The 26505-nt window shown below is 58.3% G+C and overlaps 1 protein-coding gene across 3 annotated transcripts in view; it reads right to left on the bottom strand.

Moving 5' to 3' along the window:
• Window positions 1-25201, bottom strand: part of CAMK2A (calcium/calmodulin dependent protein kinase II alpha) — a 34014-nt gene extending 8813 nt beyond the window's left edge. The window contains exons 1-13 of one of the 3 annotated variants that reach the window (XM_068162321.1): window positions 24986-25201; window positions 18690-18784; window positions 14892-14951; window positions 11038-11092; window positions 10671-10736; window positions 8827-8899; window positions 8353-8455; window positions 7664-7747; window positions 6678-6772; window positions 6178-6300; window positions 5373-5456; window positions 3648-3690; window positions 1986-2026 (exon numbers count right to left, since the gene is read on the bottom strand). In XM_068162321.1, the coding sequence (XP_068018422.1) occupies window positions 1986-2026; window positions 3648-3690; window positions 5373-5456; window positions 6178-6300; window positions 6678-6772; window positions 7664-7747; window positions 8353-8455; window positions 8827-8899; window positions 10671-10736; window positions 11038-11092; window positions 14892-14951; window positions 18690-18784; window positions 24986-25047 (984 nt within the window). In that variant the 5' untranslated portion in view covers window positions 25048-25201. The remainder of the gene's footprint in view (window positions 1-1985; window positions 2027-3647; window positions 3691-5372; window positions 5457-6177; window positions 6301-6677; window positions 6773-7663; window positions 7748-8352; window positions 8456-8826; window positions 8900-10670; window positions 10737-11037; window positions 11093-14891; window positions 14952-18689; window positions 18785-24985) is intronic. The other 2 variants (XM_068162313.1, XM_068162329.1) reach the window with 2 other exon arrangements.
• Between the last annotated feature and the right edge of the window lie 1304 nt (window positions 25202-26505).

Here is a 26505-nt window from a genome sequence, read left to right as displayed (position 1 = left end):
TTTTGTCTTCTCCTCCTCAATTTTCCTGGCCATCTATCCAGGCTGTTTCACCACCACTTGCTGGAAAGGGGGTGATAGAAAAGCTCATTTTTTCAGAGCTTGTACCCCCTCATGAGCTGAGTATTGGCTGACAGACTGCACTCAGGATGGAGCCTCACTTGCTGCTCCACAGTCACCAGAAGTGGGCTGAGAACAGCCTCTGACCCCACTTTGAAAGCAGCCTCTCTTTGCTGAGTTTCAGGGATGGGCCAGAGGGCTCTTTACCCAAATGAGTCATTTTGCTATGACAGCAAGGGCCTCTCTTCCCAGAATAATGTCTGCCCTCGAAGCCCAAAGAGCACAGCCAGCAAGTTGGGCTGACAAATGTTATTCTAGCACCACACCATCCCTGCAATGCTAGGCATGAAATGCAAGGCAGTCCCCTTCTGTTGGAACATCAGCACTGTGCCTGATGGAGCTCCTCCATCCTCCAGTCTCTCCTTCTACAGCTTAAGAATGCAACTCAGCTTCTCATTGTTCTTCATGGCCTCCACCAGGTCATACCAAGTCAGGTCTACCTGTGGTGTCACTTCTCAGGTGACCCCCAGAAGCAGCTGGGACCTCAGAGCAGCAGAGGACAGGCCAGCAGTGGCTGGCAAAGGGCTTGCTGTGACTCTCATGGGACCTCTGTGCCAGCACTGTTGTCCGAAACTAGCAGTCCTGTCCTGGCAGCCACGTGACAGCATGGCCCAAAGCAATGTCCCCTCATAGCAATGCAGGCCACCAGCTTCATGTTGCAGAGCACCACTGCATGGCCAGAAAGGCCTTTTGTGGAGCTGAGCCCAGATCTGGAGGCTTGTGCACGGTCCCAGACCTTGCAGGCTTGGTGTGTCCCACTTGCTGGGTCTGAAGGCAGTGAGAGAAAGGCAAACCATCCCCAGACCTCTGGCTCTGCTGACTGTTTGGACTGAGGAGGGGAGAAGCCAGCTGAGGGCTCTGCTCTTCCAAAACCCTCACTCACAGCCCAGCAGCTGGGTCCATACAAAAGGACCAGAGGAAGAAGAGAGGCAATGCTGCCTGCCAAAGCTCTGCCCGACACCTTGCACCTTGCCCTTCGACAGGGGATGTGATCCCACCAGCTCTCCTCTGCTGAGTGTGGTTATGGTGGGAACAGGTAAGGAGAGAAAGACCCTCACATGGACCATTCCTTCCTGCAGGAGGAGTTGGACAGAGCTCACTAACAGATCTCCATATCATCAGAAGAAGCTCCATCCTTGCCAGCAAGATTTTGCTTTCTCCAGGAGCCACCTTGTCCTGGAGAAGAGCTGTAGGGCTTGAACTTGAAGGCTCTGCAGCCCAAGAAACAAGGTCCTCCAAGCACTGCCTTTGATTTCAGTGCATCATCAACCTATTGCTTTGTCAAACACCACCAAGTTTGCTTGCTCTGTTTGCACTAGGCACAGGGGTTCAGCAGTGCTGCCAAGCGGGTTAAAGACACCCATGTGCCACCCAGAAGCACACCAGCCCTTGGGGATGGGATGGGACAGGAGCTGGGAGATGAGCACAGCTGCAGCAGCTGCAGTGGGGAGGGTGCTGTGGTGAGTGGGAGATGCAGACATCCATCTTGCTGGGTGGCTGCTGCCAGGCTGAACCTGTGGCTTTGGGCTGCAAAGTTGCCTCCTCCTGTCCCCTGTCCCCTTCTCCTGGTCCAGCCTCTCCCCCTCGCTGGGGGTGAGAGCATTTTGCAGGCAATGAAACAGCAGCAAATTCCCCCTGCACATCCCTCCAGCACCAGCCTGCTCCCCTCGCTCACCACCCTGCAAATGCCTCCTGGGCATTGCCTGTGCTGGCAGGAGCAGAGCCGGTGGCAAGGGAACACACCAGGACAATCACCTGCCCTTCAAAGCTCAGGGTGCCACGGGGACCACCAGCATGGCACAGAGACCCCCACTGCCAGCCCCAGCAGTGGAGGAGCAGGTGGGAGAGGGCGGCAGGAGGGGGCTTACCTTCACGCCGTCATTCTTCTTGTTGCCACCACTTTTGCCTCCTGGAGAGAGGAGGAAGGAGATTAGGAGACCCAGGCAGGGCACCAAGACCAGGAGGCCGAGGATCAGCAGCATGGTGCCAGGTGGTGGAGCGGCAGGACCCCGCGGGACCAGCCGGTGGGTTTTGTCCTCTCTTCAGCAACCCCTGGCGCAATCCCCCGCAGCTCAGAGGTGATCTCGGTGGCACCGTCCTGTCCTGCCCCAGAAGCTCATGGCCAGGGGCGTGAGCCGTCTGCCAGCGTCACGCCAAGTCCTCAGGGTGGCTCGGAGGGGCCAGCGGGGGCTGTCCGGCGGCAGGCGGCTCCGGCCGGGGGTTGTCGGTGGCCGAGCGCGGCGGAATGGGCTGCCCGCCTGCCACCCTCTAATTTTAGCCCCATGCTGCCGGGATCATGTGCCGCCTGCCCCGCCGGCCCAACAGCTGCAGCCCACATTTTGACAATGATGAAAAGCAGACGCCCTGACGCTGCCCACCTACCGCTGCCGGCTCTGCCCCGGCCCCCCGGGCTGCTCCGGCCACCCCCCGCCCCGGCGCCCTCGGAGCTGGGTGGGATCTGGGGCGTTCAGCCCCAGGTGGGACCCCGTCGCCCACCGGCCGCGGGGGCTCCCGGGCTTGGGGGGACTGGGGAGCCCCTGGGCCGTGTGCGGGACGAGCGACGCTTCCAGAGATGCTGGAGAATTTCCTGCTCTTTGATGCTGCGCGTCCCGGCGCGGGGCCGACACCGGATCCCCCCAGCTGCTGGACTCCTCCAGCCCCACCGCATGCTGCCCACAAGTGCTAAATGTGTCACCATGTTCCCCCCCACACGACAAATGCAGATACCAGCCTTGACCACAGCCCTCTCCCCCAGCACCTGGCTTGGGGCCAGCAGCCTCATCTCCCCCTGCCCACTGCCTGCACCTGGTTCCTGGTGCCTCTGCAAAGCACCCCCAAACCAGCCATCTGACAACAAACACCTGCCAGCAGCACCTCAGACAGCACACCAGGCTTGGCTGGTTTGTCCACCACTGCAGCACCTCTGCCAGGGCTGCCCCCAGCACTGGGGAGGGCTGGAGGTGACAGCGAGCAGAAGAGTTCTACAGTCACCTGCTCCCTTTTTGGTTCCATGCCTGGGAATCCACCAGGAGCCTGCTGATCCCTGCCTGTGAAATCCCAGCTGCAGTGATTGCTCTTGGGCAGGGCCCAAGGGATCCTGCTGCCATCTGGCTGCAGTGGCACCCAGGGACTTTACCCATACTTTCCCAGTGCAGAGGATGCTCTCTCTGAGCCACAAACATCTCCAAGACAACATCAAACCAGCTGCCTGGAGGCCTGGCTGCCCCCAGCACCCACAGCCTTACTCCAGCACAAGTCAGATGGTTGGGCACATACAAACCCCCAGGACCTAAACCTCGGGGGGTGGCTGTGCCCCAGCCAAATAACCTTTTCTCTTGTATCCCAGGCCAGCAGCCAGCCTGAAAGATGCCAGGAGACCTGGCCTGGACCACCACCTAATGCCACAGATCCCCAGGCTGCAACTTCAGCCCCACTGTGGCACCTGAGACAAAGCCAGCTCTCCAAGGACCCTTGGCTTTGCCCTGGGCACCCTGTAAGACAAGGTGATGAGCCCTGGAGATGGCACCTACCGGAGAAGTTCCTGGTGGCCAGCATGGTGGTGAGGATGGCTCCCTGAAAGACAGAGAAGGCAGAAGGAAAGGGTGTGCTGGGCCCCAGTCCCCCATACCCCTTGCTGCTCCCCTCTCCCCAGGAGGAGGAAAGCCCTGCTCATCACCTGTCCCTTGGCCACCTCGCTGGAAGGAAACTGGCCCAGGGGCTGATCTTCTCCTCCTGCCATCAGAAGCAGCCCTTGGTACCTGACTCCATGTCCCCAGCACCAGGGCATTGGGTTTCATTATCCTAAACTGCCTCCCCTCCAAGACAAAAGGCACATTAAATATCCCCTGGGGTGCATTTCGGTCTCGGTCTACCCTGCCCCGGCTGTAGCACGGACTCCGCCGCCCGGGGCCAGCAGCTGGCAGCCAGGAGAGGCACCAGGAGCAGAACTGGATTTAACTGCAATCAAAGCCCTGCCTGCTAAGAGCGGCAGGACAGGGATTGTTCATGGGAGGCACTCAGAGATCACCACCACGACACAACATCGATCAAAATGCTTCCCCTTCTCCAGCTGACTCCACTAACTAGTTGCTCAGCGTGTAATGAGATTACTTGGGACTAATTGCTTACAGTAATGGATTAGTATTTTGCTGTGCATGCCTGAACTAATTTGATTACTTGTCTAGCTGAAAAGTAATGATAGTTCATAGCCAGTTTCCTTTCCTGATAATCTTGTTAGCAGCCTGCAGCTGCGCTGCTCCGTGCCACACCGACTCCCGGGCTGGAGCGCCGATGGCTCTGCCCGTGGCACACATCAGCCCCGTCCCACCCTGTGTCTCCAGCTCTGGAGGAGACTTGGTGGCTTCCAGAGCCCCTTCCCAGTGCTGTGCTGCTGCCTGAGACTGAGCAGCACCCGGGAGGCGAGTGCTACAGGGAGATGCTCCACATCCGTAGGGCAGCCTGGGGAGGTGATGATTGCAGAGGGGGTTCAGGCTGCAGCGCACAGCAGTGCTCAAGAAGGGAAAGGTCATGGGGCTGCTGGGGTGGCTGTGCCAGAGCTTTTTGCCTGTCTGTGGATCACTTTGTTGCTTGGCTGCAAAGTGGCTTGATCACCAGGCAAAGGGGTCTCCCTGTGCTGCTCAGATCCAGGTCTTGTCCCAGAGGGGAGCTTTCATGATACTGACTTCAGTGGGGAAGTCCTTGCCTCAGAGGCCGGGGCAGCTTTGTGACTCAGTGCTATGGATTCACTATGGCTTTCTCCTAAGCTTTTGTGAGCCTCAGCTAGGTGCAGCCACTCACACACTCCATCTCTTATCTCTTTATCACAACAGGGATCCCCACATGTTGGACTCGATGATCTTAGAGGTCTTTTCCAACCTGGTTTATTCTATTCTATTCTACTCTACTTCTATTCTTATTCTATTCTATTCTATTCTATTCTATTCTATTCTATTCTATTCTATTCTATTCTATTCTAGTCTAGTCTAGTCTAGTCTAGTCTAGTCTATTCTAGTCTAGTCTAGTCTAGTCTATTCTAGTCTATTCTATTTATTCTATTCTATTCTTTCTATTCTATTCTATTCTAGTCTATTCTATTCTACTCTACTCTATCCTACTCTATTCTGTGCTACTCTACTCTATTCTATTCCATTCTATTCCATTCAGAGACCCTCCCCTGCCCTTTTCCACCTGGAGAGCAAACCCACTGGTGACCTGATCACATGTCCTGCAGCCAGCTTGGAGAACATGAGAGTTACCTTCAGCTTCCTCCGGGCATTGAACTTCTTCAGACAGTCCACAGTCTCCTGCCTGTGCATGCATGACGCCACGGTGGCACGGTGCTGGGAGGAGAGAGACCTGGTTCAGAGCAAGCACCGAGGTGGAAGGGGCTCTCCTGGCCCCACTCTCACATGCACACACACGTGTGTGATCTCCTACGGACAAGGCATGGCCAAGGGCTGCTTGCTGCAGCAGATAAAACTTTCATAGGCAGTGGGAGATCAAAGCTCTGGAGCCAGCAGGATCTGCTCTGGCAGTGGGGGCTTTGCAGGGAGAGCTGACTGCCCTCCCCCCTTGAGTTCAGCCCTCAACCCACCAGCCATGTTTAGCAGCATGCTTAGGGCTTGCACATGGTGTGGACTTCTCTTGCCTTTGGCTGCTGATTCAGAGTGAGAACCAACAGCCAGAGCAGTGGGGTGCAGCGAGGAGGAAGGGGATGGCTTCTGGGGTGCATGGATGGATAAACATGAGCTTACTCCCACCAGCCCTGCAGAAAGTCCCCCCCAAGCACAGCGTGACAGCATGAAACCAGTCGTGTGTCCCTCCCACCACCAGCTCCCCCAGGCCATGCTGTTTGCATTCACACTCCAGACTGAAACCTCAGGGGAAAGGCTGCTCTGAGAGCACTGGGGGGAACCATGCCAGGAAACTATCTTCCCAGGATGGAGAAAAGAGCCAGGCAGCATGTCTGGTAACATGTGCTCCCCAGTGAGATGTTCCTGCCTTGGAAACCTCCACACCTTCAGAGCTTTGACCCCAAGTGGTGAGAGCCCCCCAGCTCACCGATATCCAGGGGTGCTTCAGAGCCTCGGCTGCTGTGATGCGCTTGGATGGGTTTATGGTCAGCATCTTGTTGATGAGGTCTTTTGCTTCAGGAGTGACTGTGTCCCACTCAGGGGAGGGGAACTGCCAAAGCAAAGGGATCAGGGTGAGAGGTGGCAGGGAGCAATAGAAGGAGCAGAAGCCCCTTTGCACTTGAGGTGGTTCCCCTTTGCTCCTGCCCATGGAGAGGCAGCAGTGGCTGGGAAGAGCTGCCAGCTGCAAAACTGGAGAGCAGAGGTGGGGGTAGGAAGGTGGAAGGCCCAGGAGAAGAGCTCTCTGTCCTGAAGACATGCCAGTGTGTGAAGCTGGGCACAGTAGCTTGGGCAGCCCTCTGTGACCAGAGCAGAGGAAAGAAACTCGCTCCTGTCTGTCTGAACTTGTCACGGTTGCTCTTCGGCAGCACGGGGACAGCAGAAGAGAGGGGAGGCTGTGAAACCAGGGAGCAAGACAAACCCACTCACATCATAAGCCCCAGCTTTGATCTGCTGGTAGAGTCGGTGCTGGTCTTCATCCCAAAAGGGTGGGTACCCCACCAGCAGGATGTAGAGGATGACACCTGCCCAGGAGAGGAGACATGGGATCAGTGGGAGAGAGTTCATTGCCAGAGCTGTGAGCAGACCCAGCCTGGGGGCTGGCCCAGCTCCAGCAGAGAAACTGGGAAATTAGTGGAACATGAAGGTTTGCCCCCTGGTTAAAACCCCAAAGGCTCTTTGGTGGGTCCAGCTTCATGCTGACATCCTCAGCTGCTGGGGAGATACATGGCACAGGCAGCCACCCTGAGTAGCCCCAAGACAGGTGCCCTTACAAGGCAGGGCAATGCCTCCCCCACCAGGAGGGTGGGAGAAGTGTTGTCTGTGGCTGCAGCTGCAGGGAAGTGTTGCCTGACCCCACCAGCTCTGCAGGGCAGAAGGGACAGCATCTCCCCTCTCTGGGGGCTTTGGGTGCATAGCAAGGAGGCTGGTCCTTCAGAGGATGTCCCTGGATTGGAGGCTGCTCTGGGAGCACCCCAGGGTAATGTGCCACCTCTTGGGTACATCCTCCTCCCTGACCTCCCCAGGATGTGCCCAGCAACTGCAGCTCAGGACACAGAATCACAGGATGGTTTGTGTTGGAGGGGACCTTCATGATCCTCAGGGGACCCTGGACTGCAAGGACTTTCCTGTGTTCTTGTCTTTGTGTTGTTTCACCCTTGAGCTGATCTTTGCTCTGGGGCTTTCCAGCAGCTCTGCATACTGTCCCTCCCTCCCTGTTGTTTCAGTTGCCCTGGAAGATCATCCAGTTCCAACCTCCTCACCATGGGCAGGGACACTTTCCACTAAACCAGGTCACTCAAAGCCCCCTCCAATGTGGCCTTTAACACTTGCAGGGAGGGGGTGACATGCTGGGTGAACAGCCTGCCTCGTCCCTTGCAGCCCCCTCACAGCAGGTCAGCCCCAGCCTGACTCACCACAAGCCCACAGGTCCACGGCTTTGCCATAGGGATCCTTCCGGAGCACCTCAGGGGAGAGGTATCCTGGGGTGCCAGCAAAACCTGGGACAGACAGCCCATCACACCCCCAGCCAGCCCACCACACCCCCAGCCAGCCCATCACACCCCCAGCCAGCCCATCACACCCCCAGCCAGCCCACCACACCCCCAGCCAGCAGCCCCCATCCCCACCAGCAGCTGCTGCTTGCCTGGGCACCCTGGGAGCTGAGAGCTCTGGCACCCTCCCTCCAGAAGCCTCCCGAGAGCAGAGCAAAGCCCAGCCCAGCTTTCTGCCGGGGCAGCAGCCAGCCCCCAGGATGCTGTACAGGGCTGGAGTGCTCTGCTGTGCATCTCCATCACCTGGGAGAAGCTTTCCTCCCTCAGGGCCTGCCCCTGCTGCCAGCTTGTCCAGCTCACCAGGACATCTCGCTGACTCACCCAGTCCCTGGGGAGCTGTTTGCCTGCGCCCTGCATCAATACTGGGCTGATGCCAGGGGCACAGCTGGAGCCATGGACTTCCTCATCCACTGTGCCTCCTAAGCTGGAGCTGTCAGGGCGCTCTCATAATGCAGAGCTGAGGTTCTGGGGATGTGTGTCCCTCCTAGAGCCCCCACCCTCCCCAAACAGGAGAGCTGGAGGGTGTCCCACCTCAGGCCAGTCCTACTCACCAAACCATGCTTGCTGGTCCCCCTCCACCTCGATGGCAAGGCCAAAGTCAGCCAGCTTGACAGCAGCACCCTTCAGCTTGGAAGCCAGCAGCAGGTTCTCTGGCTGGGGGAGGAGACAGGGGTTGGAGGGAAGCAAGAGTCCCTGGGGATTCTGCTGGGTGTATGTGGGGGCTTCCCAGCACAGCACAGAGGGAAGGTCAGGTTCTGGGTGTGCTGCCCAGCTGCTTTGTCCTGCTGTGCTGGCTTCAGATTCTCAGAGCACCACTAACTGTAAGGACCTCCCTGTGCTCCTGCCCTTCAGTAATGTTTCACTCTTGAGCTGCTCTTTGCTCCGTGGCTTCCCAGAAGCTCTGCATTGTGTCCCCCCTGCTGTCTCAGTTTCCCTGGAGAACGCTGAGCATTGCTCCACAGGGTGTTGCATGACAGATGGGGGTCCCCATATCCTCCCACAGAGCATCTCCCTGCAGCTCCTACCTTCAGATCCCGGTGGACCACTCCCATCTGGTGGCAGTGCAGGACAGCCTCCAGGATCTGCTGGATGCAGTGGCTGTGGGAGGGAGGAGAAAGCTCACAGAAGTGCCTGGCAAGGCAGAGGTTCCTTAGACACTTCTACCCGGCAGCATCTCCCCATCCTGCCTTCCACCTGCAGCCCTGCTCAGCATTCCCCTTCACCAAACCCCACATGCTCATGGAGAGCAGTTGTAACCTACCCAGATGCCACCAGAGCTGTGGTGGACACCCAGCTGTGGTCAGCACAAGCACAAGGACCACAGCTGGGCCCATGTGGTGCCCACAGAAGCAACACCAGGGAGCTGGAGACTGGCAGTGGCAACACAAGGCTAGCGTGGGTTTGGTCTCCAGCAGATATGCTCCTGGGGGATGCAGAGGCAAGCCTTGCTTCAGCCCCATGTCCCAGGCCTCCTGTAACGTGGGTGGCTCCTGCTGGCTCTGTTCTCTTTAGAGCTGGCTCATTAAGCCCCAGCTTTGCTGCATGCATGAGAAAGGAAGGGGGAAAGACTGAGGGGATGAACACTTCTGCTCCAAACCAGCTGTGTGCAGGCCAGGAGGGCTTTACTTACATCTATTTTACCTTATTTGTGTGACACTAATAAGTGGCTGGGTTGCAAGTGGACTCAGTCCAGGCAGTCCATTAAAGGGGACTGGGTTTTTTTGCTGGAAAGGAGGACTATTTCCACCCAGGCAGAGGTAGCTCAGAGCTTGCCACCCCCTTGGACATTTGCATGGGCAAAGCCAAGCAGCACAGTGGTATCTGGAAGCTGAAATCATGTCACCTCAGGGAAAAACAAAAGAGCTGTAAGGACTGGAAAGGGGGAATTGGATGGCTCCCCAGGCCCCTGCCTGTGCTGCAGGCTACCTGGGAAGCACCAGCAGCAGCGTGGGAAGGAGCAGAGCTCCAGCACATCCTCCCACCCAGCCTGTCTTGAGTGCTCCTCCTTAGAGCTTTCAAGTGGTAAGTGCCAGAGGAATGCTTGCAAGGGATTCTAATGCAGAGTGGAGGGGAAAGGGTGAGGCCTGTGGGGTGCCTGTGTCATTAATCATAGACTCAATAAGGTTGGAAAAGACCTCAGAGATCATCAATTCCAACCTGGCACCCAACACCTCATGACTAACTAAACCATGGCTCCAAGTGCCACCTCCAATCCCCTCTTGAACACCTCCAGGGACAGGGGCCCCACCACCTCCCTGGGCAGCACATCCCAATGGCCAGTTACTCTTGCTGGGAAGAACTTTCTCCTCACCTCCAGCCTAAACTTCCCCTGGCACAGCTTGAGACTGTGTCCTCTTGTTCTGGTGCTGGTTGCCTGGGAGAAGAGACCAACCCCCACCTGGCTACAACCTCCCTTCAGGTAGTTGTAGAGAGCAAGAAGGTCTCCCCTGAGCCTCCTCTTCTCCAGGCTAAACAACCCCAGCTCCTCCCTGCCAGCTTCAGGACTCCCAGTGTCCATATCCTGGGGAAGCCTGATGTCCCTCAGCCCAAAGGAGGAAGCCTTGCTCCTTTCCAGGGAAGTCAGATACCGGCTGTGCCACCAGCCTGGGGAAGGAGGATGCTGCAGGTGAAGGATGGCAGCTGCCTGGCTGGATGCAGTTGTTGACTCAGGAGCTGAGTGTATTAAAAAGAGCTTTTTGCTTTTCCTCTCGCCCCCCACCTCTGGTTTATGATTATGTGCTGCAGAGAGGCTGTGAAACACTTCCCAGCATGGAAGGAGCTCATGGTGCAGCCAGCCAGTGTAGGATCCTGGGAGGGAGAAAGGTACAATTGCTGTCCCCTCCATGGCCTGGTGTTGGTCTGTGCTCACCTAGCATCCGCTTCGCTGTAGTACTCCCTGGCCACAATGTCCTCAAAGAGCTCCCCACCGGTGACCCTGCAAGAAAACCCCAGAGGCAATCAGGCCTGGCCAGGCCAGCACAGAGCTGGGCTGATTTACAGCATGCTCAGCCCCAAACCCCTCCCAAAATGCCACTGCACCGCGCACAGGGGGAGCGCTGTGGGGACAAGGCAGGGATCTGTCCTCTGCCAGGCTTGAGGGACCCAAGCCTGCTTCAAAGCCAGGCTGCAGGAAGGGCTTGGGTGAGGGGGAGGACAGGGGAAGGCTTGGGTGCATCACCCCGGGGGGAAGCACACAGCTGCTGGAGGATTAGGAGATGGATTTAACCACTACTCACAGGTCAAATATCAGGTAGTGGTGGCCCTCCTCAGAGATGCTGTCGTGGAGCCTCACTGCAGCAGAGACAGAAAGGTTATGGGCTGTGCCTGCCTCCCACCCTGCTCTGCAGGAACACCTTTGCTTCCCCCTGGGTGCAAGGAGGAGCTGGGAAGGACTGTTCCTTTTCTCTCCACCTCTTGCTGTTGCCCCTGGCTGGCTGGGGGTTCCCAGCTCAGCAGGGGACCTCAGTGGTGGCCCCAGCCTCGGGCAGCGGCTCAAGGCTCAAAGGTCATGTCCAAAACAGGGACTGCCCGCGGCTGGTGCCTGGCTGAGGTCCCGGGCAGCTGCTGGGCTATCTTGGGCACTGGGCAGGCTGTAGTGATGGGTGAGAGGGCACCTCTCCCTCTGTCCCTCCAGGAGAGGTGCCCAGGCACAGGGAGAGCTCAGCCAGGGCACTGGGCTGCCAGCCCTGGCACCAGCCAGGCCTTTTTTGTCTTTCTGCTCCTGACTTTCCTTTTCTCCTTGGGAGACCTCAGGTTGGGGACATTTGGGAATCACCATGGGATTAGTCTCCTTCAGAGGAAGTGCTCTCCACATCTCCTCCCATGGGGCTGGCACCTCATTGTGTTCATCATGCTGAGAGGCACCCTCTCCCCTGGGGCATCTCTTGCCAGGTACAGACCTGCCACCCTTGCAGCTGGGTTCTGGATACCCAGGCTTAGATCCCTGCTGACAGCTCGGCAGGCACATGAACAGATAGGACAGACAAATAAAGGCTGGTCCAGCATCCTCTGGCTCCCACATCACCTTTTGTTGGGACTGTAAATATTTAACCCTTCCTCCCTGCTCTCCTGGTTTCAGCCCAAGAAAGCTTTCAGCAACCTGGGAGATCTTTGGGAGCCAGGGAGGAAAAGGAAGCATTCAGGTGAAGGATTTTGTTGGAATTTTTGCTCCTAGCCCTTTTTGCTGCAGCTAAATCAGCTGAGCCCTGTAGGGAAGCATCCTCCAGACTGGAGCCTGAGCCAGGGGAGATAACAAGCCCCAACTCTGAGTGCAGACACTGCCCTGCATTGCTCTTATCTCCCAGGCCAGCAAATGCCACGTTGCTGGCCCTACCCCTCCCTCCAGGCTCCATGGACAGGCCCAGCCTCTGCTAAAGAGCAAGCTGGCAGTAGCATCATCACCTCATGCCAGCCAGAGCAGGGGCAGGAGGTCCACTGAGCTGGATGGCATCTTTCCTCTTGGTCTCTCTCATGGTCTTGTCTATCAGCATCTTGTCAACTTGTTCCCTGGTTATCCTTCCTTGCTACAGGTCTCCACAGACATCCCCTGCACTCCAACACTGGTCTCTGTTCCTCCTTTTGCTCTGACCCACAGTCCCAGGTTGTCTGCCCTCCTCTGCTGGAGGAAGCACATTTCCTCCCACTCCATCTCACCCGAGAGGGATTGAGGCACAGTGGTGCCTGGGATCCTGCAGAAACTGAAGTGTTCAAAGGGGGATTAGGTGAGCTGGGCAAGGCCAGGGCCAGCCTCACTGTAAGCAGCTGGTCCGGATACATCCTCAGCTTGGGGAAGTCCCAGTGCCCGCGGCTGCCAGGAGCTGAGAAGGTGTAAGAAGGAGCAGCCTAAATATAGCCTGGTCCTGTCAGTATCTGTTACTGACCATAGCCAGGAAAGAGCCAAGGCAGCCAGAGCAGTGCTGGGACCCAAGGCAGGAGTGGGACACAGCTTTGGGACTGAGGGTCAGAAGGCGATGGGCACCTGGGGTTAAAACTCCGTGGCTGGATGAAGCCAAAGCTCCACCAATGAAGCAAGACTGCCCTGCAGGGGCAGGCAGTTTCAGGAAGCAGCAGCTCTCCTTAACACATCACCACATCCTCGGACACGATGAGGGGTCCTGGAGACCTGGACCTGCCCTCAACCACCCGTGCATGGCTTTCCCTGCAAGGCACAGGTTGGTCCCTTCAGGATTGTGGCATTTCCGTGGGATGTGGAAGGAATGAGTGAGCAGCCAGCAAAGCTCCTCAGCAGCTGAGCTGCTTCTCCCAGAAAGGGCTGAGGAAGGGTTTGCTGCCTCTTCTTCTCCATGGCCCTGGTAGCAGTGGCTCTTCTTCCCCTCCTTAGGGCCGATCCGCAGCAGCTCAGCTCCTTCCAGCTCCTGGCTGGGTAATTATCTGGCTTGTGCTGCAGGAAGGGAAGCTGAGAGCCCAAGTTTCCAGGCAGCAGGAGCAGTGGGGGGGGAGGTGAGGGTGTGGGGGGTGTGGAGAGAGCCTCCAGGGTATAAATAGCAGGGAGGTTGGGTTCGTTAGGATCTCATGCCGTTAACCCTTTCCCAGCCTGCACAGCAGGGTAGCTCTGAGCTGCCGGCTCTGCAGGTTATGGCCAAACAGTGAGGCAGGTGGAAGGCACAGGAAGGCTGAGGTGTTTCTGTCCTTGGAGGCCCCACAGCAGGTAGGTTGGAGGGAAGGGAGGAAGACAGGGGTAGGGAAAAGCTGGGAGCTCCAGCTACATGGCCCAGCTACTGTCCTCCAAGTCCTCCTGGGGTGGATTCCCCCTGTGGTTGGCATTTCTTGCTAGTCACAGATTTTACAGGGCATTCCCTTCTGGGCTTAGCAATCCTCACACCTCTTTGATGCAGAGGGAATGCCCCAGCTGCTGCCCTGACCAGGGGAGGTGGAACACATCCCCAGGACCCCAACAGGGCAGCTCCCATGTAGGGCATCGGTCCTGCTGGAGCAGAGGCAGAGGAAAGGACAGAGCCCAGATTCTGCTGGGTCCAGCACCCTGGCAACACAGGGCAGAGCTTCCACACCTCTGTGTGCCTGAGGCAGATGGAAGCTGACAGCCTTTGTCCAAAATTAAATATTTATGGGGTGGGAGCTGCATGGCTGCTCCCAGTGGCCCCAGGTCTGGCTCCCTGGATCTGCTGCAGTGGTTCCAGGGGAAGGACAGATCCAGGCATCAAGAGCAGCGAGGGGACCAGGGAGCCAAAGGAGAAACCTCTCAGCTGCAGGATTCGAGGTCTGCAGAGCTCCTGTCCTATCCTTAAAAGCTGCAGGATGCCACTGGAGTGGGCACATCCTGGGATCAGCAGCGGGGAGAGAGGCTTCATCCTCTCTCTCCTGCTGCTGGACTCTGCAGCCAGCATCAGAATCCTTTCAAGGCTGGGGGTTGGGGATATTTTTTTTTCACTGCAGTTTCTTCCTCTCCTCTCTTCTCCTCTCCCCTCCTCTCTCTCTCTCTCTCTCTCTCTCTCCTCCTGGCCTATTTTTGTCTTTTGCAGGGGCTCGGGAGTTTTCCTGAAACAGCTTTTCCGAAGGAGGCTACTTTCAGATGGACGGTCGGTGGGAAAGTCTTCGCTTCCCCCCCCCGCCATCGCTCCTCCTACACGCCCCGCGCTGCTGCTGCTGCTGCCGCTGCTGCTCCGAGCTGCAGCCACTTTTTGGAGCATGCAGAGGAATACAGCACCCGGGGTGGTGGGGGGGAAGGAGGGGAGAGAGAGGAGTAAAAATAGTCCCCGCAGCCTACTGGGGCCCGGCTTTTCCCTGAGGGAGCTATGGCCAACTGGCTGAGGCAGGACCGACTTCAACCCCACCCCCGTGCTGGGTTGGAAACCTTCCTTCATATGACCCCGTTTGAAGATGCTGCCTCCTGTGAGGAAGAGGAGGGGCGGCTGTGAAGATCACAGGGCAGGCTGCGCTGAGCCCCTTCTCCATCTAAGAGGTGGTGGCCGGCGTGTGAGGGAAGGACAGACAGCCTGTGCTGCCGCGGAGAGGGCTGAATCCCAGGTGGGGACCCCCAGCCGGCGCGGAGCTCCAGCAGCCTTGCCCAGCTCCTCAGCCGGCATGCGAATGGGGAGCAGGGGAAGCTTACCAATGTTGGGGTGCTTCAGGAGGCGGCAGATCCGGGCTTCTCTTTCCAGCTTCTGGTGATCTGAAAGAGCCAACAGCTCAAGATTAGGGTCTGGGGACGGGCGTGAACCGCTCTCGGCTCCCGCCGTGCTCCCTCAGAGGAGCTGCCAGCAAGGCGAACCCGAGGGCATGGAGCAGCTGGCAAGGAGCAAACCTGTCTTTTATTTTTCCTGCTGAATAATAGCAGGTCTGGGGACGCGTTCAACACTGAGGCCAGATGGATGGGATCCTAGCACGGATGCAGCCCCCAGGCGCTGATGTCATGGGCAGTCCTGGGCTTGGAGTGATCTCTCATCCTCCTCTCTCCTTTCTCTTTGGTGAATGAATCTCCATCACTGCCCAAAAAAACCACCCCAACCCCGGAGCTGCCTGGGCTATCACTGCCAGCAGCACCTGCTCCGTTTGCTTCTCATTCAGCCAAGCACAGGCGATTAGCAAGGACATTTCTGGCCCCACACGGTATAATTTGAACAGTCAAAGATAGAACTAACCAACAAGAGGTGTCAAGCTGAAAAGGGGCTATCTGCTGCGCCCCCCCTCCACCCCCAGCCGTTCCACATCGGGGCTTTGCACTCCTACATGACAAAATCCTGGCTCTGAACATTTGCTTTGCTCCAGTGCCCATCTCCAAACGGGAGGCACAGGTCCCTCTGCCCAGCTTTTGCCAGGGAATGTGAGACAACGTAGCTGTGGGCAAAGCGAGCTGAGCCGAGCCAAAAAAGCCTCCGCCCCGGGGCGGGGGGGGGGGGGGTGGGGGGAGCCCGGAATAAATTTTCAGATCGTTTTGTTTCTTCTTCCCCTGCCTCTGCACTTTTCTGCCTCTTTATACCTGACCCAGCCACCTTGCACGGAGGTGCCGTGTCTGGAGGCATCTCGTGCTAGCAGGAAGCCAGCAGCCGGGAGGAGCCAGGATATAATTAGGGCTGCTTGTCTCTCAGCACCGTGGCTGTTACCTTGCAGGTTCACACCCCGGAGTCTCGCTCTGCATCAAACCAAACCTGGGTGTCTCTGACCGCTGAGGCACGAAGGTGACGCAGCCCTTTCTCTGTGGGGGTTGGAACCTTCACCAGGGCTCAGTGTTCCCCAGAGAGTGGCTGAGGGGCTCGGCTCAGGCAAGTCACCCCAGGGCCTGGGGCAAGTGTTGCAGCCTGCGCTGAGATCTGGGACAGCCTGGGTGGCCTCATTCAGCTCCCCGTGGTGTTTTCTCCCATGGGGGACGACCTCACCAGGCTGGGATGAGGCAAGAGGGAGAGGTTGGGGTTTAGGCTGCTGCTTTTCACTACCAAAATCCATTGTGGGGTGAAGGACAGGGATGGGATGGAAGGACAAAATGACCAGTGGGGCAAACACTTGTCTAGGGAACAGAGGAGCTGCTTTCTGTATCCTCTTTTTCTCCTGCCTGACAGTGATCTTAGGTGAGTCACTGATGGTCACTCTCTGCCTCATTTTCCCCATCTGCAGTCTGAAGGCTGAGGCCAAACATCCCATGGGAAGCCCAGCACTGCTGATGCCCAGTAAAGCTCTTTTGCTTGCTAAGAAGAGGCTGGAGATCACAGGGAAGGGCAGAGAATGCAACCCCCAAGGATGGAGAAGATCCCAGTGCTGCATGCTGCTACCAGCCAAGCCTTTGGCTGCACAGGGGTGAGTATGGCCACTGGTGGTGGGCAGAAGGTTGCCCCATCCCTTCCCCACCACAAGCCACCTGGCTTGACTCCATCTTGCTGGCAGCACCATGCATCCCCCCAAACCCAAGCCCCTCTCTTTGTGCCCTCACAATCTGTTGCCACCAAAATGCCTGTGAAGGCAAATCCCAGCAGAGGTGGCTTGGCGAGGAGCACCGGGAAGCTGGTGGGGTTGGGTAGCTGCAAACGGCATGAGGAGGGGGTGGGAGACCAGCCCAAAGCAGGAGAAATGGAAAATGGATCAAAGGGACAGCAGGATGTACCCCAGGCAGAGGGACCCTGATGAACCTGGGGAGGCAGCTGCCGTAGGTCAGAGTATCCTCCCACCCCCATGGCATGTCCAACGCACAGTGAAGTGCTATTGGGGACCACAGCCATGTCCACAGCCCCTCTTCTACCCCACAAATCCAGCTGCTGCCTGGACCCAAACCCCATTTCTCCTCCAGAAGAACTCCAGTTTCTCTCCTATTAGCTCCTTGTGTTGGTAGCCAAGAGGATAGCTGAAGGGCTCCTCTCACCTTCCTCCCAACCACTCTCCTCCCTGCACCTTCACCTGTGACACAGCCAGTGGCACACATTCCTCTGGGACAGTGGCTCCTTGTGCCCCTCTGGGGACTGCTCCCAGCCTGGGGCAGCATGGTCCTCCACTGCAGGGATGGGAGTTTCAAGCCCCTCAGCAAAAGCAGCTGCTGACTTCAGCTGGCAGAGCAGGGCAACAACCCCCAGCTCTCTGCAGGGGACAGACGGACACGGACAGCACAAACCCCGGCAGTGGACAGAGAGGAACAAACTGCAGGAGCAGGTGAGGGGAGGCAGGAGGGAGCAGATGGAAGGCAGCTCAGTCTGCTCTTCCAGGCAGCCCTGCAAGCTGGGAGGTGTTTGCTGCCCACCCTGCTGCCAGCTGGGGAATGCAGGCAGGAGCCCGGTGCCAAGGCCAGCACCACACATCCTGCCCACAGCCCCGCCACTTGCCCAGGGCTTGGAGCCTTCAGCCTCAGAGGAAGGGAATGGTTTGCATCCCCAGATAGGAGCAGAGGCCAGTGAGGGGACAACTGGGAGGCTCAGCACCGGTGCTGTGCTGCTTTGGCAGCACTGCAGGAAAGAGATTGCAAAGCACTGCTGAATTTGAGGTCAGAAAGGAGTTCGTTGCCTTTTCCTTCATTTCAGCTTTGCCTTCGGATGTGAGCAGTGGCATCAGGGAATAAAACCAAGGGAGGGAGGTAATTAAACCCTCCCAGCAGGGTGCTCACTCCCAGCACCCATCCTGCACACCTGAATACACCCAGGCCAGGAGACAGAGTTAGTGACATGGCAGCTACTGTGCCATCCTCTGCATCCTCCTCATCAAAGCTCCTCTGCCAGATGCCTGGGGCCAGAGGTGTCCTTGCCTCAGGGCAAGAGCTCGTTGAAGCTTTCCTGTGCTGGCTCAGCTCAGTCTTGCCTGGAGGAGCAGCCTGGACAGACCTGCCAGTGCCTCTTCCAGCAGCAAAGTAGCCAACGTGCTCCAGCAGAGCGATTAATTAGACAGCAGCGAGAGCTGAGGGCCCATCTCCAGGTAGCAATGAAATCATAGCCCCACGTGAAGCACCTTTTGCTGATGTAGGCACCTGAGTAAAGAGACCTGCAGCCTCTGAAAGTGGGGATGGGGTGGGGGGGTCAGTGAGGGCCCTGTCAGGGAGGGTGGCTCTCCGAAATTCCCTGTGCTACCCAGCGCCTGAGCCTGGCAGATGTTCGACTTTGCTGCAAGGCAGTAACCATCACCTTGCTGCAACAGGGTGGTGGGGGCTCAGAGAGATCAGTGGGGGCTATGGCTTCCCAGACAGGAGGAGACTGGATGCAATGAGCAGCCAGCTCTCCTCCACACATTTATCCCTTCCACCAAGGAGCTCAGCATGTCCCACAGCAGAAACATGGTGGGATAAGGGGATCCCCCCACACGCATCCAACATCCCCACCCCACATCAAAGGCATCATCCTGATGCCATGCAGGGGGAAGTGTGGGGCAGGGGGAGAATAAAATCCCTGCTCCACAAACTCAGCTTGCCTCTTGCCTCCCAAAAAATCATCCCAGCACCTACCTCGAGCAGACAGCTTCTTGGTGTTGATGATCTTGGCTGCATACTCTTGTCCTGCCAACACCTTCACGCATCTCCGGACGATGGAGAAAGCGCCCCTGGAAAGACAGGAAAGCACAGGGAGAGGTGAAGGGATGGGCATGAGCAAGGGCACAAGCTCAGCCCTGATGTGCCTGTGAGGCAAAGGTTGGCATGGGGATGGGGATGGGGATGGGAATGGGAATAGGGATGGGAATGGGAATAGGGATGGGAATGGGAATAGGGATGGGAATGGGGACAGGGGTGGGAATGGGGATGGGTACTGGCCAAGGAAGGAGCTTGGAGAAACACTGAGAGCAATTCTTCGTCTTCCCTGCCCTGCTGCCCTTGGGGAATGATGGGAGCAGGCACAGGTAGACTTGGGGATGAATGCAGGATTCCCTCCTCCATGCTCCCCTGGGACACTCATGTGTCTTTCCTCCTCTCCCTGTCCTTTACCATAGGAGAGATGGGGCAGTGATTTCCCAGGGGGATGGGCTCCTGAGGGACACCAGGGTGACTGCAGCTGCCTCGCAGTGCTTGGCCACTTCTCCCTAGTCCCTGTGCGTGGCTTTGCACGGCCTAGACCTTGCAGTCACAGCAGTGCTTTGCAGAGGTGGGTGAAAGCAGCAGCCAGGGGTGCAGGTGAGTGGTGCAAGGTCCCACCAGCTACAACACTGTCATGCAGGGCAGGGACAGCCCAGGGGACCTAAACACAAAGGTGATGAGGGGTCTGGAACACCTACCTCATGAGGAAAGGCTGGCAGAGCTGGGGGTGTTTAGTCTGCAGAGCAGACTGGGGGTGGGGGGGATCTCACTAATGGTTATCAACATCTGAATGTCAAATGTCAAGAGGATGGAGCCAGATTCTTCTCAGTGGTGTTCAGTGACAGGACAAGGTGCAATGGACACAGAGTGGAACAGAAGAGGTTTCATGTGAACACAAGGAGAAAAAACTCTCCACTTTGAGGGTGGCAGAGCACTGAAACAAGCTGCTCATGGAGGCTGTGGAGTCTCCATCTCTGGAGGCATTCAAAACCTGCCTGGACATGGTTCTGTGTGATTTGCTCTGGGTGATCCACCTCTGGAAGCCCCCAGAGGTCCCTTCCACAGCCCACCGTGCTGGGGTTCCATGTGGTTCTGTGACCCCTGGAGCCGAGCTGGACAGCGACTGCTGCTGCAGCAGCTCGCACACGTGTGAGTCAATGTGCAAGGGTCTCCTGGGGCCTGGCAGGCAAAGGAGCACAGCTGCTTGGAACGCTCCAGAGAAAGAAGCCTTTTTGCCCCCACACCCCCAGCCCTGCCAGCTCACGGCACCAGTGGAGTGCAGCCGGTGTCATCCTGGGAGCCGCAGCGCCGCACACATGCACACACACGCGCCAGCCCCGCCGAGCACCACCTTTGTCCCAGCTTCCCTTGCCTGCCAAACCCCTTCAGCGCTGCCATAACAACTCTCAAAAGCAAACCCACCTCCCACCCCACCTTCCCCTCGCTCCCCGTGGCCCCGCTCCTGCTCCCCGCCGAGGAACGAAAGGCCGCGGGCTGGCGAGTGGCGGTGGATAATTGATTGCAGCGGAGGGGGCGGGTGGAGCCAGGCAATTTGGGTTTGCATGTGATGCTGAGGAGAAGAGGAGAACGGCAGGGTGCAGAGGGATGGGGCAGGAGCCCCAGCAGAGCCGGCAGCCCACGCGCCCAGCCGAGCATCGCTCACGGCACGTGCCAGGCCAGAAGGGAGGGAGGGAGGGAGGGAGCGGCCTCCCGGTACCTCCCGGGGCCTCCCAGCACCTCCCGGGGCCTCCCAGCATCCCTGTCCTGCTGTTGGATCCTGGCTGCTGCAAGAGCTGAGCTGCTAGCACCCCTGTAAGTCTAGAGCCAAGCTGTTAGCATCCCTGTAAGCCCAGAGAAGGCTGCGTTGGAAAGGGAGCAGGGGCAAAAATGCCATCAGTGGGGCAGACCTCAGCTGTCACCGGCCCCAGAGCTCAGCTCTCCCCATCCCGCCGGCAGCCTCACGCTGTCCAGGATGTGGGGGGGGGGGGTTCCTGGGCATCCCCGCCACCCTCCTTCCCCATTTTTTGTCCTAAAGACACGTGTGCTGCTTTTGCAGTGCCAGGAGAGCCTGCAGCAGTGAGCACGACAAGCAGCAAAGCCTCTGCACCCTCTGCCCGAGCCACAGGGTTTCACTGCAGGACCTGATATGGTCTTGGAGGGACACAGGTATCCTGGACACCCTGGAGCCTGACCACTCGTGGGGGCTCCTGAGCACTCCTGGTCTCAGTGCCCACAGCCACTTGCTCATCCATTTGTTTGAGATGAACTAAACGGCAGGGAAGGGCTGAGCCACGGGAAGCAGGGGGCAGCGGCTGGGGATGGGATGTGCTGCGCTGGCACAGCTCAGGGTTTCACACCCCCGGGGCCTTTGGCTCCTCTGGGCCTCTTTAACACAACCCAAATTTCTGTTCACGCTCCATGAGGCACAAGTGAGGCTCTGTGAGCTTGGAGTCAGGGGAGACAACACTGGAGGTACTCAGTGTGAATGCAGAACACCCCTGGGTATGGCACACTTGCCAAAGCACCACCCCAGTCCCAGACAGGGGGTCTTTGTGGGCCAAGACACCCACCACCACCACGCTGGGTGTTTCACAGCAGCTGGGCTCTTCTCCCTGCACCACACCCTGCTCCTGTGCTTTCCAACCCCAAGTGGGATCTTCCCAGCCTGGGTGAAAAAAATCCTCCCTTGGCTCCATCTACATCCAGCATCTCCTTCCCTGCAAACAGAGGAGTCCCACCCAGCACCAGAGGCTCGTGGGGCAATGTGGGCAGTGCAGGGGTGCCAGGCAGGGAGCTCATTCCCTCTGGGTGCACGAAACCAAAGGAAGAGATGTGTCCTGTTCCGTGGCCACGGGCAGGGGTGTGAGTCTCTTCCAGGGCATTGGTGCTTTGGGTGGGACCAAATCCAAACCCAAACCCATCTCTGCCTGGCATTGGTCCCAGACAAGCCAGCAAGTCCCAGATGGATACATCACCTGCAGAGCCATCGGTGAGGACACAGCCATGTCCCTCTCAACGACTGCCATCTCAGGGTGATGCTGGCCCTGCAGCCCAACAGGGATACCTCTGGCTCCTACCAGCTGCTGGGTCCCAGACCTGCAGCTCCTCTCCCTCTGTTCCCCAGGCCAAGTGTGACACCACCACTCCCCCCCATGCCCCATGTCTTGTCCCCACGGCCTTCCCCCACCAGCCCAAGCCATGGCTCTGCCACCAGGATGCTCTGCTTCTCCTTTTTTCACACCTTCCCTGCCAGCACCCGGCTGTGCTGCTGCCACCCTCCCTCTCTTCAACACCTCCTCCTCCTCCGAGGCTTTTTATCTCCTTTCTAGAGAGAAGAGTGTGGGCTGGGGATTTTTTGTTCCTCCATCTCTTTTTTTTCCCCCCCTTTTAATAAAGCCTCTCTCTCTCCTGCAGCTCCGGGTGTAGAGGGGCTGCTCGTACTGCTCGGCACCGTTAATTGTCTCCAGCCTCTCCCTCAACCTGCCGCGGGGGTGGACTCAGAGCCACCAATGGAGCTGCATTTCATGTTTGTCCTACTCGGGGGGCCGTGGGCAGGATCCTCTCCCCGTCCCCTGCCACGCTGCCCCCCACCTTTGCCCCATTGCTTCCTGCAAGCATTGGATGGGAGGGGGGGTGAGGGGGTGGGGATCAGACCAGCCCCTCTCTTGCTCAGCTTTGGCAGGGCTGCCACGGGAGCAGGTTTTCCCCAGCTCTGTGTCTCTCACACAGGACAGATGCCCTCTCTGTGTGTGGGAGGTGCAGGGATGTGCCAAGGGCTCATAGCCCTCTGGGCAGGCTCTGTAGACCTCCCTCCTCATCTCTGTCCCCTCGCAAAGCCCCATGGTGGTGCTACCATTAAGTGAGTGGTATTGTAAATCCCTTGGCATCAGGATGGGTGACAGCCAGGGAGACGGCAAAGGAGCACAGTGGGTGCAGCAGATTGGCACCCAGCACCTCTCCTCCTGCCAGCCAGGCTCAGGGACACCCCATGGTCCCCCAACAGTCTGCCCCAGCCCCTTGGGGACACCAAACTCAAGGTGGACCCTTTGTGCTCTGAGCCCCTGCAGGATGCTGCTCCCCTGTGGAGCCTGGGTGGAGGAAAGCCATGCAGCCCACCCTGCCTCACCCCCATCCCAACCAGCACTGGGAGCATCTCACCAGAGGAGGAATTCCAGCTGCTTCCCTCTGCAAGCAGCTGCTGCAGCAGAGCAGGGGTGCAGCGCTTCGTCCTGATTTCCCTCACTAAGCCCAAGCAGCAGCAATTTCCCCACGGGAAACCACTGATTTTTGAATGTGCCAGGATTAGACAGACAACATCCTGGTGGAAAATCCCCAGCCAGCTCCACGGTGCCTTGATAGCCTGGAGAAACCTCTAACTGGGAAACACACCTCAGTGCTGTGGTGGTACCTGTCCCCTGGAGGGGAAAGCTGTGGGAGGCTCTGAGCTAGGGATGCTGCCCTGTGGCACCCCAGGAGGTTGGGTGGGCTGGGGTGCAATGCTGACAGGGGGCTGGTAAGCCACTGCACCAGCTTGGCTCCTTTATTTGTGGCCATGTTAAAATGCATCTGCCAGGGTGATTTTCCTCCCTGGTGCCAGGCGGTGTGGGCAGCCCCCAAGTCAGGGGGCTCAAGCCCTCCATGTTAGCACCCACCTAGCAAAGTGCTGCACACCAAGTGTCTGCAGCAGCCCTCCCGGTCCTCCCCCACCACACATGGCTTGCAAGGTCCCCTCCACAGCCCCAGAGCCATGTCTGCCCATCCAGGGCCCAGCAGCCTCACCATAGGCACACAGCAGACTTTGCTTCTCCTGCCCATGCCCTGCCCACCTTCTGCCACGACCACCAAGCCTCAGAGTCCAGGAAAGACAAGAAACCTCTTGAAGAAGCAGGTCCTGAATCCCACCTTGATACCAGAAACCCCGAGGGGTGCCCATCCTCCTGCCCACAGTGCCAGCTGGGACTGTCCCACCTGCAGGGACCTGTCCCACCTGCAGGGACCTGCTCCACTGCCGCCTGCCATCCCTTTGCGACCGTCCCAGCATCGAGGGGACCGGGTGGGGATCTGCTCACCTCCAAGGAGCTGCACTTTGTAGCAGCACCTTGGTCCCCTCATGTAGGTGGAAACTGTGAGCAGCATTCAGCCTGGCACCAAGTCCTTCTCTGTTTCAGCCTCTGGATTTCTCCATCTTTGTCCTCTGCGTTCTCCCTCGCCCCCGTTTCAAACGCCCACACGCAGGCAGGAACACATTTAGGTGTAGGCTGCCCTGCGGTGCAGGGATGGACCGAGTGCCCATGCCCAGGGATGGAGCCAGCTTCCCAGCTGAAGGACGGGCACCAGCCACCTGGCACAGGCGCCCCGAGCCCATCGGCACACCGCTGAGCTGCCGTGAGTGGAACACGGCCACATGCCCCACATTTACACACCGGCGCCGAAACCGAGGCACAGAGCCCAAAACAAAGGCACCACCCCTGCTCACTTCTGCATCTGCGGGGCAGCCACACACTGGGCGAGACACAGAGCATCCCTCCGCCCTGCCCGGAGGACCCGAAGCCTCCTGCTGCACCCTGGGGTGCTAAGTGCCCCCCAGGATCGCCCTGCCGCATGCAGGCGTTTCTGTTTGCACACACACACCAGCAGCCCGATCCAGGCACAAGCCATGACCCTCGGACCTGCGGAGCTGAGCCCTGCTGGGGAGGAGAGCCAGGTCAGACAGGGCTGCGGCTCACCCGAGGGGCGCAGGGGAGGGAGACAACCCGAGTCTGTCCGAGAGCCGCCCGGATTCTCCGGAGGCTGCCGTGCAGGCTGGCTCTCCTGCAGGACTAGCCAAATCCCGGTGAACCCACAGAGAGAATTTCCCTAAAGCAACGTGAGGGGTGCCCCCTGCTTCGGCTTTTCCTCCTCGACAGTCCCAGCCCTCCTCCCGGCTGGAGAAGTTCCCCGGGGAGCTGACAGCATCCTCTTTCGGGAGCTGCTTTTCCATAAGAAGGAAGGCTGCCCCCTCCCCAGGCAGCTCCAGCAGCCCCCTGGGGAGCCCCAAGCCCCTGACTAGCGCCCACCAGCAGCAACTCGAACTCTGGATAGAGGGAGAGCACGGAGACGGGGCTGGCAGCCCCTAGTCCCAATTCCCCGCCACTGCTCCCCGTGCATCTCCGGTGCTTCCCAGCTCCAAGGAGGCTCCTTCCCAGCCAGAGCACAGCCCCACTTCGAACATCCCAGCCCCGACTCCAACTTACTTGCCCAGTTCCTCAAAGAGCTGATACTCCTCGGTGAAGCGATTGCAGGTGATGGTGGCCATCCCGAGGGGCTAGAAATGCTCCCTCCCCGGTGCAGAGTTTGGGACAAGCAGCTCTCCTCTGGCTCCCTCCCTCTCCGTGTGCTCCCGGGGCTCTCTCCTCGCCGAGGTAAATAAGGGAATATGTTTGATTGACAAGCCTGGAGATAATGATGAGGGCAATTTGTCTTCTCAGCTTCACAAGCCTTCGTCAGCATCCCCGTCCCCATGGCGACCACCGCTGCCAGAAACGCCCTGTTTCTGTTGCCGGGGCAACTGCTTCCCAAACCCAGCGCCTGCCCGTGGGGACCAGGGACCTGCTGGGGACCTGGCCCCGGGGCTGCCTGGGGGTCAGCCAGCTGCCGCGGGAGGGGGTGGGGGGCAACTCTAAAATGCAAATCTTAATGGCAAATTAAAGGGCATGGCGGCGGTGCAATAATTGGGGCAAAAAAGGGTTTCCATGGAAACCGTGGTTTCCATGTTGCAGGAGGATGCTGTCACCCCGGCAACTGCTTCCCACCTCCCCCCCCCCCAAGAAAACTAAAATACAGGCCCTGGTGGTATCCACAGCAGCACCCCGATGGAGCCTGGGGGGCTCTGGGATGGGGGAACACCTAGGGGCAGGTTGGAGCAGAAGTGTGTCAAGAGAAGCTGGAGAAACCGTGGCAGGTCCCCAGGTCCCCAGACGGGCCTGTCATCAGCTGGGCTCCCCCGGGGTGGGGCTGGTCCCATCACTCTGCAGAGGATGGGAGGGCTGGCCACTCCCCACACACACTTTGCCTGCTGGGTCTCCCCACGGGCCGTGGGCCTGCCGGAGAAGCGGTTCCCGAAGGCCCCTCTAGCACCAGGTGACCAACTTGGCCTGAAGCCCAGCTAGAAGAGAAGTGGAAAGGCTGTCTCCTGGGCTGCCCAAGCTGGGGCAGAAAGAGGGTGCATTTCAGAGTGGGGTTAGAAAGAAGGTTTTCCCTCCTCCTCCTCCTCAGGCTTTTTGCGGCTGGGTTGTCTCTCTCCTGCCTTGAACTTTAAAAGGCACAAGAAAGGCCAATTAAAGTGGACTAATGAGGTCCAAGACCTCAGGGAGTGATTGCCTTGGGAGCCCACCTTGCTGCCAGGACCCCTGGAGCACCAAGTACCTCCTTCTCCACCTACACCACCTCTTGCAGTTTCCCACCCTCTGACCTCCCTGGCAGGGATTTCTTCTAAGCTTTTGTCCCATTACTGGGTGGTTTTGCAGCAGAAGGAGCCCTCACTGCTCCAGGAGAAGGAGTCCTCACCTCCAGCTGAGGAGGCATTGCCTTTGGCAGCTGATGTGGATTGAGCTCCCTTCCAGGGTGCCATGGAAGGGTTAAAAGGAAGAGAAAAGGCTCTAACCAGACAAAAATAGGGAGAAATCTTTGAGAAGAGAAAGAGAAGGAGGAGCGGAGAGAGGGAGAGAAGAAAGGAGGTGGAAGTGGAGGAGGACAGCAAGTGGTGGAGTGAGGA

The sequence above is a fragment of the Melanerpes formicivorus genome, unplaced genomic scaffold (genome assembly GCF_026170545.1).
Source record: "Melanerpes formicivorus ecotype bairdi unplaced genomic scaffold, bMelFor1.0.p_v2 SCAF_2, whole genome shotgun sequence".
Taxonomy (NCBI): domain Eukaryota; kingdom Metazoa; phylum Chordata; class Aves; order Piciformes; family Picidae; genus Melanerpes; species Melanerpes formicivorus.
The sequence above is the reverse complement of the archived record's forward strand: the minus strand, read 5'-3'. Positions and strand labels throughout refer to the sequence as shown.